At 55.0% G+C, this 15,239-nt stretch overlaps 1 protein-coding gene across 1 annotated transcript in view; it reads left to right on the top strand.

Annotated features, from left to right (window-relative positions):
• GLP1R (glucagon like peptide 1 receptor) overlaps nt 1-14,019 on the top strand; it is a 32,601-nt gene extending 18,582 nt beyond the window's left edge. The window contains exons 6-13 of the mRNA XM_045786349.2: nt 2,194-2,347; nt 2,890-3,049; nt 7,371-7,431; nt 7,903-7,972; nt 8,095-8,183; nt 8,513-8,651; nt 9,547-9,588; nt 13,802-14,019. Coding sequence (XP_045642305.1) covers nt 2,194-2,347; nt 2,890-3,049; nt 7,371-7,431; nt 7,903-7,972; nt 8,095-8,183; nt 8,513-8,651; nt 9,547-9,588; nt 13,802-13,969 — 883 coding nt within the window. The 3' untranslated portion in view covers nt 13,970-14,019. The remainder of the gene's footprint in view (nt 1-2,193; nt 2,348-2,889; nt 3,050-7,370; nt 7,432-7,902; nt 7,973-8,094; nt 8,184-8,512; nt 8,652-9,546; nt 9,589-13,801) is intronic.
• The last annotated feature ends 1,220 nt before the right edge of the window (nt 14,020-15,239 follow it).

Here is a 15,239-nt window from a genome sequence, read left to right on the forward strand (position 1 = left end):
GTACTTGAGGTTTTCCTCTTTTTTTTTTTTTCCTTCTCTGAATTACAAACCTTGCTACAAGGAACATTCTTACTTATGACCCCTTGTGCATTTCTCCAGGGGCACATACCTCGGAGTAGAACTGCCTGGTCTGAATACCACGTGCTTGTGTTAATTTATTAGGTGAGGCTGCTCTCCGAAGCGGTCATCCCAGTTTGCCCTCTTACCAGTAGTAAGTGAGAATTCCCTTTGCTTAACATCCTCCCCAATATTTAGTATTTTCACCTAATCGTTGCTGATCTGAAGTGTGTGAAGTATCTTGTGATTTTAACTTGCATAGCCCGGATTCCTAGAGAGAGCAAGCATTTGTGCATGTTTCATTTTGTGAATCATTTAGTCCCATCCCTTGCTTACTTTTTCATTGGCTTGTTTGGCTTCTTCTTTATTATTGTGGCCTTTCATTCTATATTCTTGAATCCTAATCCAGGGCATATCCTCTCTTACTCTGTGACTTATTTTCTCACTCACTTACTGGTGCCTTTTATGCATGGAAGTCCTTAATTTTAATGAAATGAAACATACCAATGTATCCATTTTTACTGATAAAATTTGTCAATAAATGTTATTAATTGATAAAGATTGATTTTGCCAATTGATTACAAAAAACTATCAATTTTTTTTTCCCTAAAGACCAAATTCCTTTATGGTCTTGTTTAAGAAATCTTTCCTTATCCTGGGATCGTAAGTTTTGTGCAACCATTCTGGCTCTTAAATCCACCTGGAATTAATTTTTGTCGATGGTGAAATTAAGAGTTTTAATTTTATTTTTTCCATATACACGTCAAGTTAGTTGCTTCAGTGCCATTTATGATAGCTCATCCTTTCCCCCGTGGGTTTAGGGTGCTGACTCTGCCATGCAGCGAAAGTTATCTTTGCCTGGGTTGGTTTCTGTCATCTGTATTCTTGCCCGTTGATCTATTTATCTGTCCAATTGTCAATACCATGGGGCCTTACCTACTACAAATTCATTGAAAATCTCGGTTCTCTTATAGTAAAGGCCCCAACTTTGTGGTTCTTAGGAGTGTCTGGACTGTTCTTGGCCCCTGGTTCTTCATATGTTTTGAGAGTTCCAGGAAAACAAAAAACAACCGTGTTGGAATTTTTGGTAGAGCTATATTGAATTTATCAACTACAGTGGCGAGAATTGCCACTTTCTAAATATCACTATTTAGTGATATTTTGAGAAAGAAAAAGACTCATGTCTTCCTATCCATGAATGTGGGATTTGAAGTCTTCCCTTAACAATTTTAAGCAAGTTTTATTATATTCTCCATAGAGGTCTTGCCCGTCTTCCGTTAGCCTTTTTTTCTATGTAGCCAATTAAAAAAATTATACTTTTAAAAATTTACTTTTTAAAAGTCTTTATTGCTGCTTTATATAAACGCACACAGCAACCGTGCTAGAAGAACACTCTCCTATCAGTTCTAATAATTTATGTGTAGATTATCTTGGAGTCTCTACCAAGATACTCTCGTGCATTTTTTCCCTTGCACTCTTCCAGCAGCCAGGATCTGGACTACGATGTTGAATAGATGTGATGATAGCTTTGTAACTCTAGGCAACCCTTATTTTCCTGATTTTGAAGCAAATGCTTATAAAATTTCTCAGTTAAGAACCATGTTTGCTCCCAGTGTGGGTAGATAGCCCTTATCAGGTTAAGAAATGCCCTTGTATTTGCAGTTAGCTATGCGTTTTTACCTGAGAGGATATTGAAATTATGTCTAATACTTTCTGACTTCCTACCATGTGCTTCGCCTGCGTCTGCCTCTGTAAGGCAACCTTGAGGCATGTGAGAAGTAGGTCCTCTCCTCAGGAAGCAAAGCTAAGTCTCCATTGGGGAAAGTGGTCCTCACACATAAATCACTTGGCTTACACATGACTCTGTAGAAAAGAAGATGCGTAGAGAGAAGGACGGTGTGGACGGAGGGTGTCAGGGAGCACACACCTGAAGGCTTCGTGGAGAGTTAGGACTTACATTGGACCCAAAGAGTTTCCGGGGTTATGAGGAAGAAGGGCATTTGCAGAGGAAAAAAGACAGAAGCATAGTTCCAGAGGCAGAAACTTGCCTGAGGGGTTCGTTAGCTGGAGAACTGAAGCTTGGGGAGCACACGCGTTGGCCATCTTGCCAGGAAGAACCCTTGCTTTCTCCCGCAGACACCTGCACTGCACCCGAAACTACATCCACCTGAACCTGTTCGCGTCCTTCATCCTGCGAGCGCTGTCTGTCTTCATCCGGGACGCGGTCCTCAAGTGGATGTACAGCACGGCCCCCCAGCAGCACCAGTGGGACGGGCTCCTCTCCTACCAGGTGCGTGGCGCGTTCAGGAAGGGCCTGGGGAGGGTGGCACGGGCAGTAGCGGCCAGCCTCCCCCATCGCACCCAGGCCTGGCGCAGAGGAAGGCAGGAGCTGCCTCTGCCTGGTCCTCACGGAGCCCCCAGTCTGATGGGAGAGGCAGTCCACCCTTGGGAGCCCCCAGTCTAGGGAGGTGGACACTCTCCTGCCCCTAAGGAGTTCTGTCTGACACAGAAAGTGGACTTTGGAAACGGACCCAGGCTTGACTCCCAGCTCTGCTACTTACTAGCTGTAGAGTTTGGGGCGAGTCACTTAACTTCTCTGGGCCTCAGTTTTCTCACCGGTAATGGGGATACATCAGCTTCTTCCAGCCCCGGCAGTGATTTAGCGAGCGAAAGCAGGCCAGGTTCCCAGCACTGGCCCTGGCAAGAGGGCGTTAGCTCTCTCCTCCTGCATTCACGGTGGTAGGGTAGCAGCGGGGGCAGGATGGGGGGTGGGGGTCAAGAGGGGCGGGCGGCAGAGCTGTTGTCCCCCGGGGACCCTTCCTCTGCCCCCAGGACTCTCTGGGCTGCCGCCTGGTGTTTCTGCTCATGCAGTACTGCGTGGCGGCCAACTACTGCTGGCTCCTGGTGGAGGGCGTGTACCTGTACGCGCTGCTGGCCTTCTCCGTCTTCTCCGAGCAGCGCGTCTTCAGGCTCTATCTGGGCCTAGGCTGGGGTAAGGCCCCCGTCACACATTCCCTCCGGGAAGCCAGCGTGGTGCTAAGAACACGCTGCTGGGCCAATGGGTCTGGCCCACTGGGTGACTCTCTCCTGGGGGCAGGACCCACTGCAGGGGGCTGCGGTTGCCGTCCCCTTCCTGCATAACCCTACCCGCTTAATGGAAGCAGAGCCCTCCACCCTGTCAGATACACCACACACACCACTGGCGGCGCCAGCACTGTCCTCAAACACCTCTACTTCTGAGACCCTTGGGGATGGAGACTCGCACCCAGTCCTGAGGGAAATGGAGAGTCCTGGGCCCCAGGGTAGGGGGTCGGGAGGTGAGAGCTGAGGGGCTGTGGCTCTCTCACCCATTGATGGTGATGAAGAGGAGGGCTCAGAGGAGCCTGGCAGGGCAGGGCCGGTCCGCCGGAAGCCCGTGGAGGAGAGGGCGGACCGCGGATGTGCCTGGAGCCCAGCTGGAAATGTTCTAGCCAAAAAAGTTTGAGGAGAACCATTGTGTCTTTTTTTTTTGCTGGAACATTTCTGGTTGTGCTTCTGCCTCTCGCCACGTGGGATTCTGATGAGAACAGGGGCTGAGACCCCCACCCTCGGCAGTCCCCCAGCCCCCACCCCCTGACAGAGAAAACTGATTCAATAGGGCTTACTCTGGAGGGGCCCCCGAGAGCCCCCCGGGGATGGTGCCAGAGAACCCTGCCCTCTGGCCCTTCCTAATCTGCCCGTGTCCCTGCCCCCACCACAGGACCCTGACCTCCACCTCGGGCTTGGCATTCATTCGTTCCCTACTGTCACTCCTTCCTTCGCCTGCCTCAGGTTGCTCTGACCACCACCGCCCCGACCTCCGGGGACTTCTCACCTCAGTCAAGGCCACAAGATGTGCCCCTCCCATACTGGCTCCTGCCCTGAGTCTTTGCAAGTCTGTCCTCTGTCCAGCCCGCCTCCTCAGGAAGCCTCCCCAGGTTGTCTGGCCCTCTCAGCCTCCCTGCCCCTTGTCCTCACCCTGCATTCCCTCCTGCTGGTTTCCTTTTGCTACTTGGCTCTATATGGCCCCATTGTAGAATGGGGCCTTTTAAGGGGGCTATCAGTATCTCGAAGGCACCGAGGCCCAGAGAGGGCACGACCTTATAGGCAGAGCAGGCACTGGAAGCAGGCCTCCTGACTCCCAGGCCCTGGGCCCCTGCTGCCTGTCATGGAAAGTTCTCTTAGTCCCCTGAAGGCCCGACTGAGCAAGGTCAGGCCTCCGCACAGGTGGGCAGGTGGGCCTGGCCTCTGTGTACAACTCCCTGCTCCCCTCCTTCCCTCCTCCTCCCCCAGGGCCTGCCTCTCCCTGCTCTGCCTTCCTCCCCTCCCAAACTAGGGCAGTCACCCAGGCAGTGGGCAGCTGGAGAGCCCTGCCGCTAACTGAGGGTGGGTGGGGTTAGCTCATTGAGGGGAGCTCTGGGAAGGCCTATCCTTAGGGCGGGGGACCGTGTCTGTCCATTCTGGGAAATAGCATCAGCGCTGTTAGTGCCTGTCTCCATGGCGACCTGAGGGCAGGAAAAATCAGAGGGACAGGGTGATGTATGCAGAGGAGCGGGGGTGGTTGGTGGAGGGTTGGTGGGGACACATGGTGTCCTAGTGTTTTCTGAGTGGGAAATGGGGGAGGGGTGCCCATCCTTTCCCACCACCTCATGCCACAGCTCAGAGCTCAGGGTGTGAGGGGCTCAAGGGTAGGACCTGGGGACCTTCCTTCCCAATGATAACCCCCTTATCTTGGGGAATTGGGATGAGGAGGTATCGAGAGACACAAAGGGGCGAGGACAGAGGACAGAAAGATCTGCCGAGAGCTCTGTTGTGGGGCCAGGAGACCGAGCCCACGTGGGGTGCTCGGAAACAACTTTGAACTTCACATGCGAGCAGAAGAATCAAAACGAAAACTCTGACACAGCTGGGGAGTCCCCAGAAGACATGTCAGCTTCTGCTGCCATCCCGCAGCGGGGTGCCTCCATAACCCACCGCAAAGAGGCTGCCCGGGAGGGAGGCAAGGGACAGACGAGGGAATCATTACTTCTCAGGGCGAGTTCTGTGTGTCTTAATTTGGGCGTTCTCCCCCCAGCCTGTCTTGTTGACTTTCTAAGTCTTGGAAAGATGCAGCCAGCAGGGAGTGTGGCATGTTTGCCTGTGGCAGAGCCGTGCCTGCCTGTTTAAGAAGACTTTGTTAAGGAGAGGCTGATGAATGAATGAAGTTCGCCGGGTCTTGTTGCTAACATGAGTGTGCTCCCCAGTCCTGGAGTGGGGTCTCAGGGAGAAAGGAAGACAGGTGGCTGGGGGCGCCCGAGAAGGAGGTTTCCATGGGTGTGCCTGGCTCAGGGAATTGGCAGGTTCTTGCCTGGAGAGTTTCCCTTGTCTCACTGATATATTGATCCCCTCATCATTCCTTCCTTCCATCCTCTCTGAGCATCTTCTATGTGGCAGGCTCCGTGCTATGTTCTGAGGCCTTTGGAAGCCTCCCGTCCCTTGTGCAGTCTCACGAAGGCTCATTGCTAAGGCATCATGGATGCTAGAGGTCTGTTGTATGTGAAAATAAATGGCCAAGGAGAAAGCTCTCCGATCAAGAATGCTGGGCAGCTGGGAGCTGCCCTGCTTCCTCCGGCCCCGTCTGCACGCTAATTCCAGGCATGTCACCTGCTCAGGAGCTGCTCTTGAGGACCTGGGTCATGGTGACAGGCTGTGAAGTGGGCTTCACCCTAGAAATGTGCTCTTGGGGGAGACCCCCTAAAGCCACACAGGCATATGTGTGGAACCCCCCACCATGCACTCACATCTGTGTCCACACACCTTAATATGCACATTCTTACCTATCTCAGACCCCTGTATCTCCCACCCTGGGAGAGGCACCTGTAGGGACAGGTGTGGAGAGTTGGTGCAGAAAGCCACTGAAGGTGGTTGGCATGGGCGCGGGATGGCAGCCCTGTGTTCTAGTCCCACCTGTGGCCTCCTGAGCTCCTGATTCATCTCCGTGTGTCGTGAGGATGGGCAGTCCATTTGAAGTCAGCAAACAGATTGAGCCTTCGGGGCGAGCCAAGCACCGAGGCTCTGAAGACGAAGGAGGCTCTCCCCCGAAGGAGCTGGAAACCAGTAGAATGAGTTATCTACTGCTGCAGAACAGAAGACCCCACAACTTAGCTGCTGAAAACAGCCATTCTTCTCACAGTTTCTATGGGCAGGAATCTGGGTTCAATTGAGCTGCATGCCTCTGGCTCAAAGTCTCCAACAGTGATGCAGTCAAGCTGTCGCCCTGGGTTGTTGTCACCGCAAGTCTTCACCGGGGTTGGAGGATCCCTCGCAAACTCACTCGCAAGGCTGTCAGGAAGGGTGGGTCCTTGCTGCCTGTTGGCTGGAGGCCTCCTTTCCTCACCACAGGGGCCTGCCTCCACGGGCTACCTGAGCACCCTTGTGACCTGGCAACTGGTGTCCCCCAGAGCAAGTGATCAGATTGAGAGAGAGAGAGCCCAAGGCAAGCCTTTTATAACCTTTTAAGACGGTGTTTTATAACCTAATCTCAGAAATGACATGCCGTTACTTCTGTATTCTCGGTCATGCAGACCGGTCTTGACATGGCGTAGGCTACACCACGGTGTGAAAACCGGGAGGTGGGGGCTGCTGGAGGCCTTCCTAGAGGCCGCCTGCCACACCTGTTGAGTCTCAGCCGAGTGGAGAGTGTTAACGTTGGAGCTGTTGTTACCCCGGGCCCCTGCACGGTTAGCTGGGCTGTTGGCATGAGGGTCCGGGCCCCTATCTGTACTCCAGGCTTCTGCCCAGCCACCTACAGTGCAGCTCGGGCACAGGAAGCTGGAGGAGCTTCCGGCGCCTACAGGAGTTGACTGAGATGGGCACATGGGCTGAGGCAGGGGGAGAAGGGCATCGGAGGGTTGACCTGTCCCCACCTCGTCCAGCATGTTCTCCACACGCCACAGCCTTGTCCCTCTGTTACTTGAGTGTCTGCATCCTCATGCTTCAGCCAGGACTTGGGGGCAAGCTCCGACAGTGTGCCTGGGAGGGGGGGACTGGTGAGGACAGATACAGCCGTAACATGGTGGGATCCTCTCTCTGAGGAAGAGTCCGGGCAGTGGGGCGGGGGTTCATGCCGCCTCCGCCCTCCGGTGCTCCCAGGCCAGCCTAGTTCCACATCTGCTAGGAAGTGGTTTCGTGGTCAGGCAAGGGGAGGGCCTGGAGTGGGGAGAGGCCTGGGGAAGGAGAGACCTCTGGGTGTGTCTGGTGCTGGCTCAGGCCTGCCAGCCCCTCTCCCCTTTCTCTCTTTCCCTCTTTCCCCTTAGGTGTTCCCCTGCTGTTTGTTATTCCTTGGGGTATTGTCAAGTACCTCTATGAGGATGAGGGGTGAGTGTCCTGCCCCTGGGTCCCCACCTTCAGTTCCATGGGATTCCTTGGCCCTTGGGGCTCACGGCTACTACCCATTGGGAGGATAAACCGAGGGATGAGGAGCTTAATTTACAAACTTAGTTCTCTAGTACCCTCTCCCTATCCCTCCCCGGGACTGTGTGATGACACGGTGCTGGGTCCGTGGGGTATGTAGCGGTTTTTCTGTAATAACCGTGAAATGTTTCTGCTATTTTGTGTATGATGCTAGGCACACGCATGACTGTGGGTTCATGAAGGGGCTGTGTGTATCTCTCTATGTGACCATGTATTTAGGACTCTGGGTGTGTGTGTGTGTGTGTGTGTGTGTGGCTTGAAGGACTCTGCATGAGTCTGGGGACTGGTTGTTGGGTAGCTCGTTGTGGCTGTGTTCGTGTGCCCCTGGGCCTGCACCGTGAGCTGGGGGCTCTGTGTGTCTCCCTTCCTCTCCAGCTGCTGGACCAGGAACTCCAACATGAATTACTGGCTCATCATCCGGCTGCCCATTCTCTTTGCCATTGGGGTGAGTGATGGTGTGGGGGCAGGGGTGGCAGTTCTGGCTGGCCCAGAGATGCTGCAGGAAGGCCTGGACACTGTGGGTGTTTCGAGAGGGCCTCCAGCCACTGCCTCCCCTCTGCCCCGCAGGTGAACTTCCTCATCTTTATCCGGGTCATCTGCATTGTGGTGTCTAAACTCAAAGCCAATCTCATGTGCAAGACGGACATCAAGTGCAGGTGATGTGCCTGAGCTGGCCCTGCTGGGCACCCTCAGCCTGGCTTCCAGGAGAGACGGAGAGATCCTGGGGTGCTGAGCTCAGAACCCTGTGTGACCTTCTCCTCCCACCCAGCCCAGCCTGGGACCCCAAGCCTTGTCCTTAGCCTGAACTTGGGCAGCTCCTGGGCTTCTAGGGGTCTTGACCTCGACTTCTCCCTGCCAGGCAGCCCAGCCCAGCATATCTGGGGTGGGAGAGTATCTGTCATCCCTAGATGTGGGGCTGGGGCACAGAAAGGGGAGAAGAGTCCATTGGGAGAGATCCAGAACAATGTCTTCATCCCACCCCCAGACTTGCCAAGTCCACGCTGACGCTCATCCCCCTGCTGGGGACCCACGAGGTTGTCTTTGCCTTTGTGATGGATGAGCACGCCCGGGGGACGCTGCGTTTCATCAAGCTGTTCACAGAGCTCTCCTTCACCTCCTTCCAGGTGACTGCACGGCCGGGGTCCTCACTTGCCAAGTCGCAGAGTGGGAGTGGGGCAGGGAGCAGGCAGCACCATGCAGATGGGCACCCTGGGGCCTGGGGGCAAAGCGGGCCATGCCCAGAGTTCCGTGGCTGGAGTAGAGCCAGGGTTAGAATCAGCGTCCAGCACCCTCTCGTAGGACAGGAAGCCTGCACAGAGGTGGCCGTGGCCATCCCGCCTGGCGTCACAGCTGCCATCCACTGGGTGGCTACCAGGTGGCAGACACCCCACCAGGGGCTTTTCATACATTGTGCATTTATCCTTGCAGCACCCCAGAAGTGTGTGGGATCACCCGATTTTACAGAGGAGGAAACTGATGCTCGGAGATGTTAAAGCAACATGTGCCAGGTCTTGTAGTTTCCAAAGCCAAGGCTTCATCCTCTCCACTAGTGTTAGATGACGCTGTAGATGCATGAAAACCTGGTCCCAGCCCCCAGGAGACCTGTGGGAGGGCCACACATGTAGGCCCATGCATGCACACATACGTACACACACACACACACACACACACACACACACACACACACACACACACATCCTAGTTCTGGACCGCTGAGTGTGCTGACCAACTGATGGAGCCATGGCGGGGAAGATGGCCTGTGATTGGAGGTAGTGCGCTTTCTCGGGTCAAATGTCCTCAAGGACAGGGCGGTGGAAGAGCTTCTGCAGTATCTAAGCAAGGGGTCTTCTCGTTTCTCCAGAAAGGAAAGGAGAAGGAACCCAGCACTCCGGCTCTGGGTCTGCCTGAGTGGCCCAGTGTGAGGAGGCGGATGTTGGGGCTGGAGCCCCAAGGAATTCGGGTCTCCCTGCAAGGCACCTCCCTCCCGCTTCCCCCTGCTGACATGACTCTTGTTCGCAGGGGCTGATGGTTGCCATCTTGTACTGCTTTGTCAACAATGAGGTAAGACCTAAAATGGGACAGTGGGGACACTTATGGGCTGCTACTGTGCTTATGGGCTGTTCTGGAGTTGTCAGTGGGGATGCCCATCCATCTTTTCAGCTGAAACCGCCTACCCATCCCACAGGCACTAGAGCTGAGGGGGCACCTTGTCCACGCATTGTATTCTGTGCACGGCCCTCTCTCTCACACACACACTATGTGTGTACATAGTCATACCCTAATGGATGTGAACTTGGGGAAGACCCAGCCTTGTGTGAAGGGGGTCCCGAGCAAACAGGTGGTGGTTAAAAGACGATTCAACAGCAGACGTGCCCAAGTCACGTGCCTGGGGCTTTAGTAATTACTATCTTATTTAATTGTCACTGCTTCCTCCCTCCCCCCCCCCAAAAAATCCCTGCTAAAATTATGGTTTTGATATGCCCATTTTTCACACATGAGATCATTGGAGATCAGAGAGACTAGGAGACATGCCCCAGGTTTGGCCTGGAAATGGTGGCAGAGCTGGGATTGGAATGCATTCTAACAGAAAGAGACAAGTGCCCACTCCATGTGTGCACCCCACCGTGGCAGAGGGGTGCGTTCCTCCAGGGGCTTTCTGCTTGCTGGGGTGGAGGAAGGGCGCTGCTGCTGACCCCCACACCCTCTCCTGCAGACCCTCCTGGACCGTAGCCCTCCCCTCCCCGAGACCGTCAGCCCTGGCAGGAAGAACTACCCGCGCCTCGGGCGCCCAGGTGCCCAGCTCTGCGCTGGAGCAGATCAGGAGCAGCCCCACACCGTCACACTGGATGTCACGAAGGCCACAGCTCCACCTCCCCTTCCTTCCAGAGGGGAGACAAGTGACAGTGCTAGATGTGGCGCCAGGGCCATCTGGGGAAGTAGCCATGAGAGTGATTAACCTCAGCAGGGAGGAGAGGGTGCAAAATCTCCCATTCCAGAGTCGGGGGGCGGGGCAACTGAGGACTCTGTTAACTCTATTCAGGCCCCTGGTGAGGGTTTCTGTCAGTGAGGCTGGGATTTCTCAAAGAGCTAGCGCTCTTGGTGTGGCTTCTGCACTGAGTCTGGTAGCCCGGAGTTCAGAGATTTCGAGAGTGTACATTTTACTTGTGCTACGGCAGTGGGGGCATGGGGGTGGCAGTGGGTGGGGGCCTTGGTATTTCAGGGAGCCATGAGATGGCTCAAGAGCAATGGAATGCAGTGGGAAAGATGTAGGATGTGGCCTTTGGTGACGGGTCTCTGCTCCCATCCAGGCCCCGTTGCTTAATGAGTTGTGTGACTTTGGGCAAGTCACATGCCCACAGCTTGACACCTGTTTCTTCTTCTGCAAAGTGGAGTTAAAGGTGCTTAGAGCACGTGGATCTCTAAAAGGGAGGGAAACACTTCCTGAGTGCTTACTGTGTATAAGGTGCTCACGTGTTTTATTAAATGCCATCTGCATAGCAGGTGCTAGCCTCCTTTTACAGATGAGAAAATTAAGGCTCGGCAAAATGAAATGAATAGCCCCAGGTCAACAGCTAGAAGGTGGTGGGGCTGGTGGGCTGGGAGGGGTCTCCACTAATGCCTCAGGGCTGCGGGGGCTGGGAAGGGGAGGCAGTGCCAGGCACAGAACGCCCATAGATGCGTTCTGGTCATTCCTATGGGCCGGTCTCTGAGGGCTGACCGGGCTCCGTGTGGGGTGGGCCAGGGAAGAAGAGGAGGCCGGTGTAGAGGACACTCACCGGGGCCTTGTCCTATAGGCCCTTGATCCAGGGGAGGCAGCGGGGTGTACCAGCCCTATTTCTTCCACCCCTCATCTGACCTTACAAAGAACTTCTTAAAAAACTGAAGAAAATATTGAGATCTGAGGAACCACCAGCTCTGGGGGGGCATTCCCCTCAGGAATGGTTCTCAGCCGGGGCGGTGATGTGCTACCTGGCCCTAAGCTCTGCTGCTTTATTTCCCCGAACGAGGGCAGGGTGGCAGGTGCCCTGTGCGGGCTGGAGAGAGTGAGGGTCCCTTCTGCCCCTTCTCACCTTCTCGGTCCCTTGCAGTTCCCACTTCCCACTTCTCTCTCCTCTTCCCCAAAACCATGCCGGTAGCACGTGCTCCCCCGGACACGCACATGTGCGAGGCTTCCCACCACTTCTGTGAGAGTCTCCCAGACCCTGGCTGAGTCTCCTGGTGACTCTCTTCCTCAGAGCCCATCACCCATCACCTCCCCTCTTTATCCACGCCCCAAGGCTGGTCCAGCTTTGTCAGGAAGGAGCAGTGGGCCCACATCCCACTGGGCCCTTAGCAACTAATGACCCCTGAGTCACCAGATCCCCAGCTGGCCTCTCCCCTTGGGCTCTCCCAGGCTCATGCCGTGGGGTCTAAGAGACCTGCCCTGTTCAAGTGCACCGCCCAGTTCCCCAGAGACACCTCAGGGCCTGGCTCCTCCAGGCACAAGAACAGACATGTCACCTTCACTGGGCCACAAAAAACACACGTGGCTCCGGGGCTGAGATCTCTGTCCACAAAAGCTGTTCTCCAGACCCAGGGTTGCCATGGCAACGCCAGGTACTTGTGACCCGAAAAGAAAAGATGGCCTGGACATGGGTCCTGCATCAGCTACCGGGAGAGGGGGCCTAGGGGAGGGAAGGCCTGGGGGTGGTTCTGCTGTGGCTCATGTCCTCTTACCATGGCTCTGACCCAGGAGCCTGAGTGCCGCTCCCAGCTCTACCACTACCCAGTCGTGCGACGTGGGGCAGTCACTTTGCCTCTCCCCCCAAGTGTAAACAGAAGTGAATGAGCTTCATCCCAGAGCCTGGGGCCTGGCCAGACAGGAGCTCAGAGGCAGGGAGTCAGGTCAACTTAGTGTGAGAGGAGGCGTACCGTCCTAAGTGCTGGGACGGGTGTCTGGGATTCATGGCGTCGCCTCCGCTGTTTCACTGTCATAACTCAGTAGCGGAGGGAGGCCAGTGTCAGAGGCTCGTTTTGTCACTCGCTCCTTCCCTCAGCTCATTTACAAAGCACGTGTGAAGGGCCGGCTGCGTGTGGGGCACTGTGAGGGGTCCGGGGGTCCCACATGAGGACGAGGTGGTCCCGGCCCTCGCAGCGCTCCCAGCTGAGTGGGGAGGAGACGCCCCAGAAACCAGCATGAGCTAAAGAGCCCTGGGAGCCAGGATGCCAGTGCTTAGGAGAGCAGCTCTGAGGTCAGCCTGGATGTAGGTTTGGATCCTGGCTGAGAGCGAGGGAAATACTGAAGCACTCCACACCTCGCTCTCTCCACCTTGCGACAGGCAAGAACAACAGGTAACAGGTGCTGCTTCACAGGGTTGCTGCGAACGTTAACTGAAAGAATCTCTGGGAAGTGCTGGGCACGTAGCAAGTGCCCAATAAATGGTGGCTTTTCATGACAGTTGCCATGACAGGGGCCATCGCAGAGGTTCAGGAAAAGTGCTGAGGGTGATGGAGGCCGAAAGGGCAGCATGTGTCAGTGCTCTGAGAAGTCCCAGTCCCATCCCTTTTCCTGCCGGTGGACAGGAAACCGCTTCGGTCCCTGAGGTGGCTTCCCACAGATGTGCCTCAGTTTACCACCTTTCTCTCTGTCCTCCGCAGTTAAGGGCTATGAGACGAGATTGGCCTCCATGTTGCTGCACAAGCAGAGGCCCCGTCAGCCTCGGGTGTCCCCGTCCCCCCTGTTGGCACACTTGCCGCATGAGCTCAGCCCGGCAGCGAGCTGGCACGGAGCAGGGCGGCCTCACACCGGGTCTGCTCTGCCTCCCTCAAGCACCCACATCTGGGGCCCCCCAGGCCACTGCCCAGGATACCAGGGTGGTCGTGGCAGGCAGGCTCGGGCCACCTCATCTCCACGCTGCTCTGAAGTCAGGCTCTCCCTCCTCCTCGTCTTCTCCCTCCCGGCTCCGGTCTCCCACATTTCTCTCGCTCTCGTTCTTTTCCGTTAAATAAGAGCATGATGGATTGAGAAGGGGACTGAGCTGAGTCACAGAGTTTAGAGATGGAAGAGACCAATTAGATCATCAACCTCATCTCTCTCCTAAGGAGAGGCGGAAAATAGGAGACAACGATAAACAATTTTATTGGGATATTAATTTAGGCGCCCGAGGGCCTTGACTTGTGTCTCTTAATATAATGCCATGGATTTTTTTCCCCCCTTCCCTACTAATGCAATAACGGGGCCATTGTGTGGACAGTTTGCATGATGGCTTTCGTTTGCCTCCTTTTCCCACGGAAGGTCCAGATGGAGTTTCGGAGGAGCTGGGAGCGCTGGCGGCTCAAGCACTTGCACATCCAAAGGGACAGCAGCATGAAGCCCCTCAAGTGCGCCACCAGCAGCCTGAGCAGCGGGGCCACGGTGGGCAGCAGCGTGTATGCAGCCACCTGCCAGGCCTCCTGCAGCTAAGACCCCAGCACCTGCCCTCCCTATGGTCTCGCTGCTGGCGGGCTGGCCATCCCAGGTGGGAGAGCCCATGCCGGGCCCGGGGGAGGGAGGGACACACACACGCACCCATCCTTGCTTTCCCTTCCCAAACCCATCAGACAGGCAAATGGGCAGTGCCTCCTGGGACCCGTGGCCACATTGCCTCCAAGGAGAAACAGCTTGCTAATTTGATCACGGTGGCAGGAGGAGAGAAAAACCGATTGCTGCTAAACCGAGGAGGATTTCTTCCCGTGAAGCCACCAGGCCCCTGGGGTACCCCAAGACAGAGCAGCAAATCAGCCCCAGACTTACACTCAAGGTCAACGGCTTATTAGCGGGATTGGGGTGTGCCAGAGGAGATGGTTCTGAAAGAGGCTCATATAACCTCAGCCAAACAGAGCGTAGAGAACGTGAATCAACTCTGCTTGCCTCTGTTTGGGTCACCGCCGCCCCCCAGCTCCTCATGAAGGGGCACTGTTCCCATGTCTGCGTTGCTGGTTCATCTTGCCCCCCCCCCCATCTCACCACCCAGCTTCTCTGTGGGGACTTCGCTTGGGTTACGACCAGCTGCGATTTCTAGAAATGGCTGTGGATGGTGTTGAGCATGAATGCTGAGAAGGTGCCTGATGGTTTCCTTTGCTGGTGCCTACTTCTCCCGTGGGTATCTGACCTGCCTGGGTGTCTGCTGCCACTGTGCCCAGGGAACAAGGACAGGGCCTACTGCCCAGGAGCCCAGCTCTCAGGGCGAGCTCTGAATTCTATTCTAGAGATGCTCCAGAATCCTCTGGGGTTCAATGAGGGAACTTCAGGAATGCTTTCACTGGGGGTGGAGTGTACCTGCAACTGTTGGGAACCCAGAGGGCCAAGAGCTTTACTTCCACCTCTCTGGGGAAAGGTTTTTTATTTGTGACCAGATTATGTATCTTACATGGGAATTTAGGTGTGCCCTCTTAACTTTAAGAGACTTCTGGGGGAAACTACCAGTTGCTACTGTTACTATGGAGGCAGTCTTCCCCTCTCCTTGGTTTCTTCTTCTTGAAAGTCCCCCACTTGGGAGCTTGTATATACTTGGTTCATTTTTCTTTATTGCTGTGAACAGTCTGCATGTGCAAATGTGTGATTCTGATTTCTCCCACCTGCTGGAAAAAAGAACAAAACCATTGTGATTGTGGTGGTGTTGGGGGGAGGAGGGTGGTAATGGATTTGACTCAGCCACAGTTTGAGATCATCAGTGTTTTCCCTGCCTCCAGTT

This window comes from Ursus americanus, chromosome 32 (assembly GCF_024610735.1).
Source record: "Ursus americanus isolate L20-20 chromosome 32, mUrsAme1.1.p, whole genome shotgun sequence".
NCBI lineage: Eukaryota > Metazoa > Chordata > Mammalia > Carnivora > Ursidae > Ursus > Ursus americanus.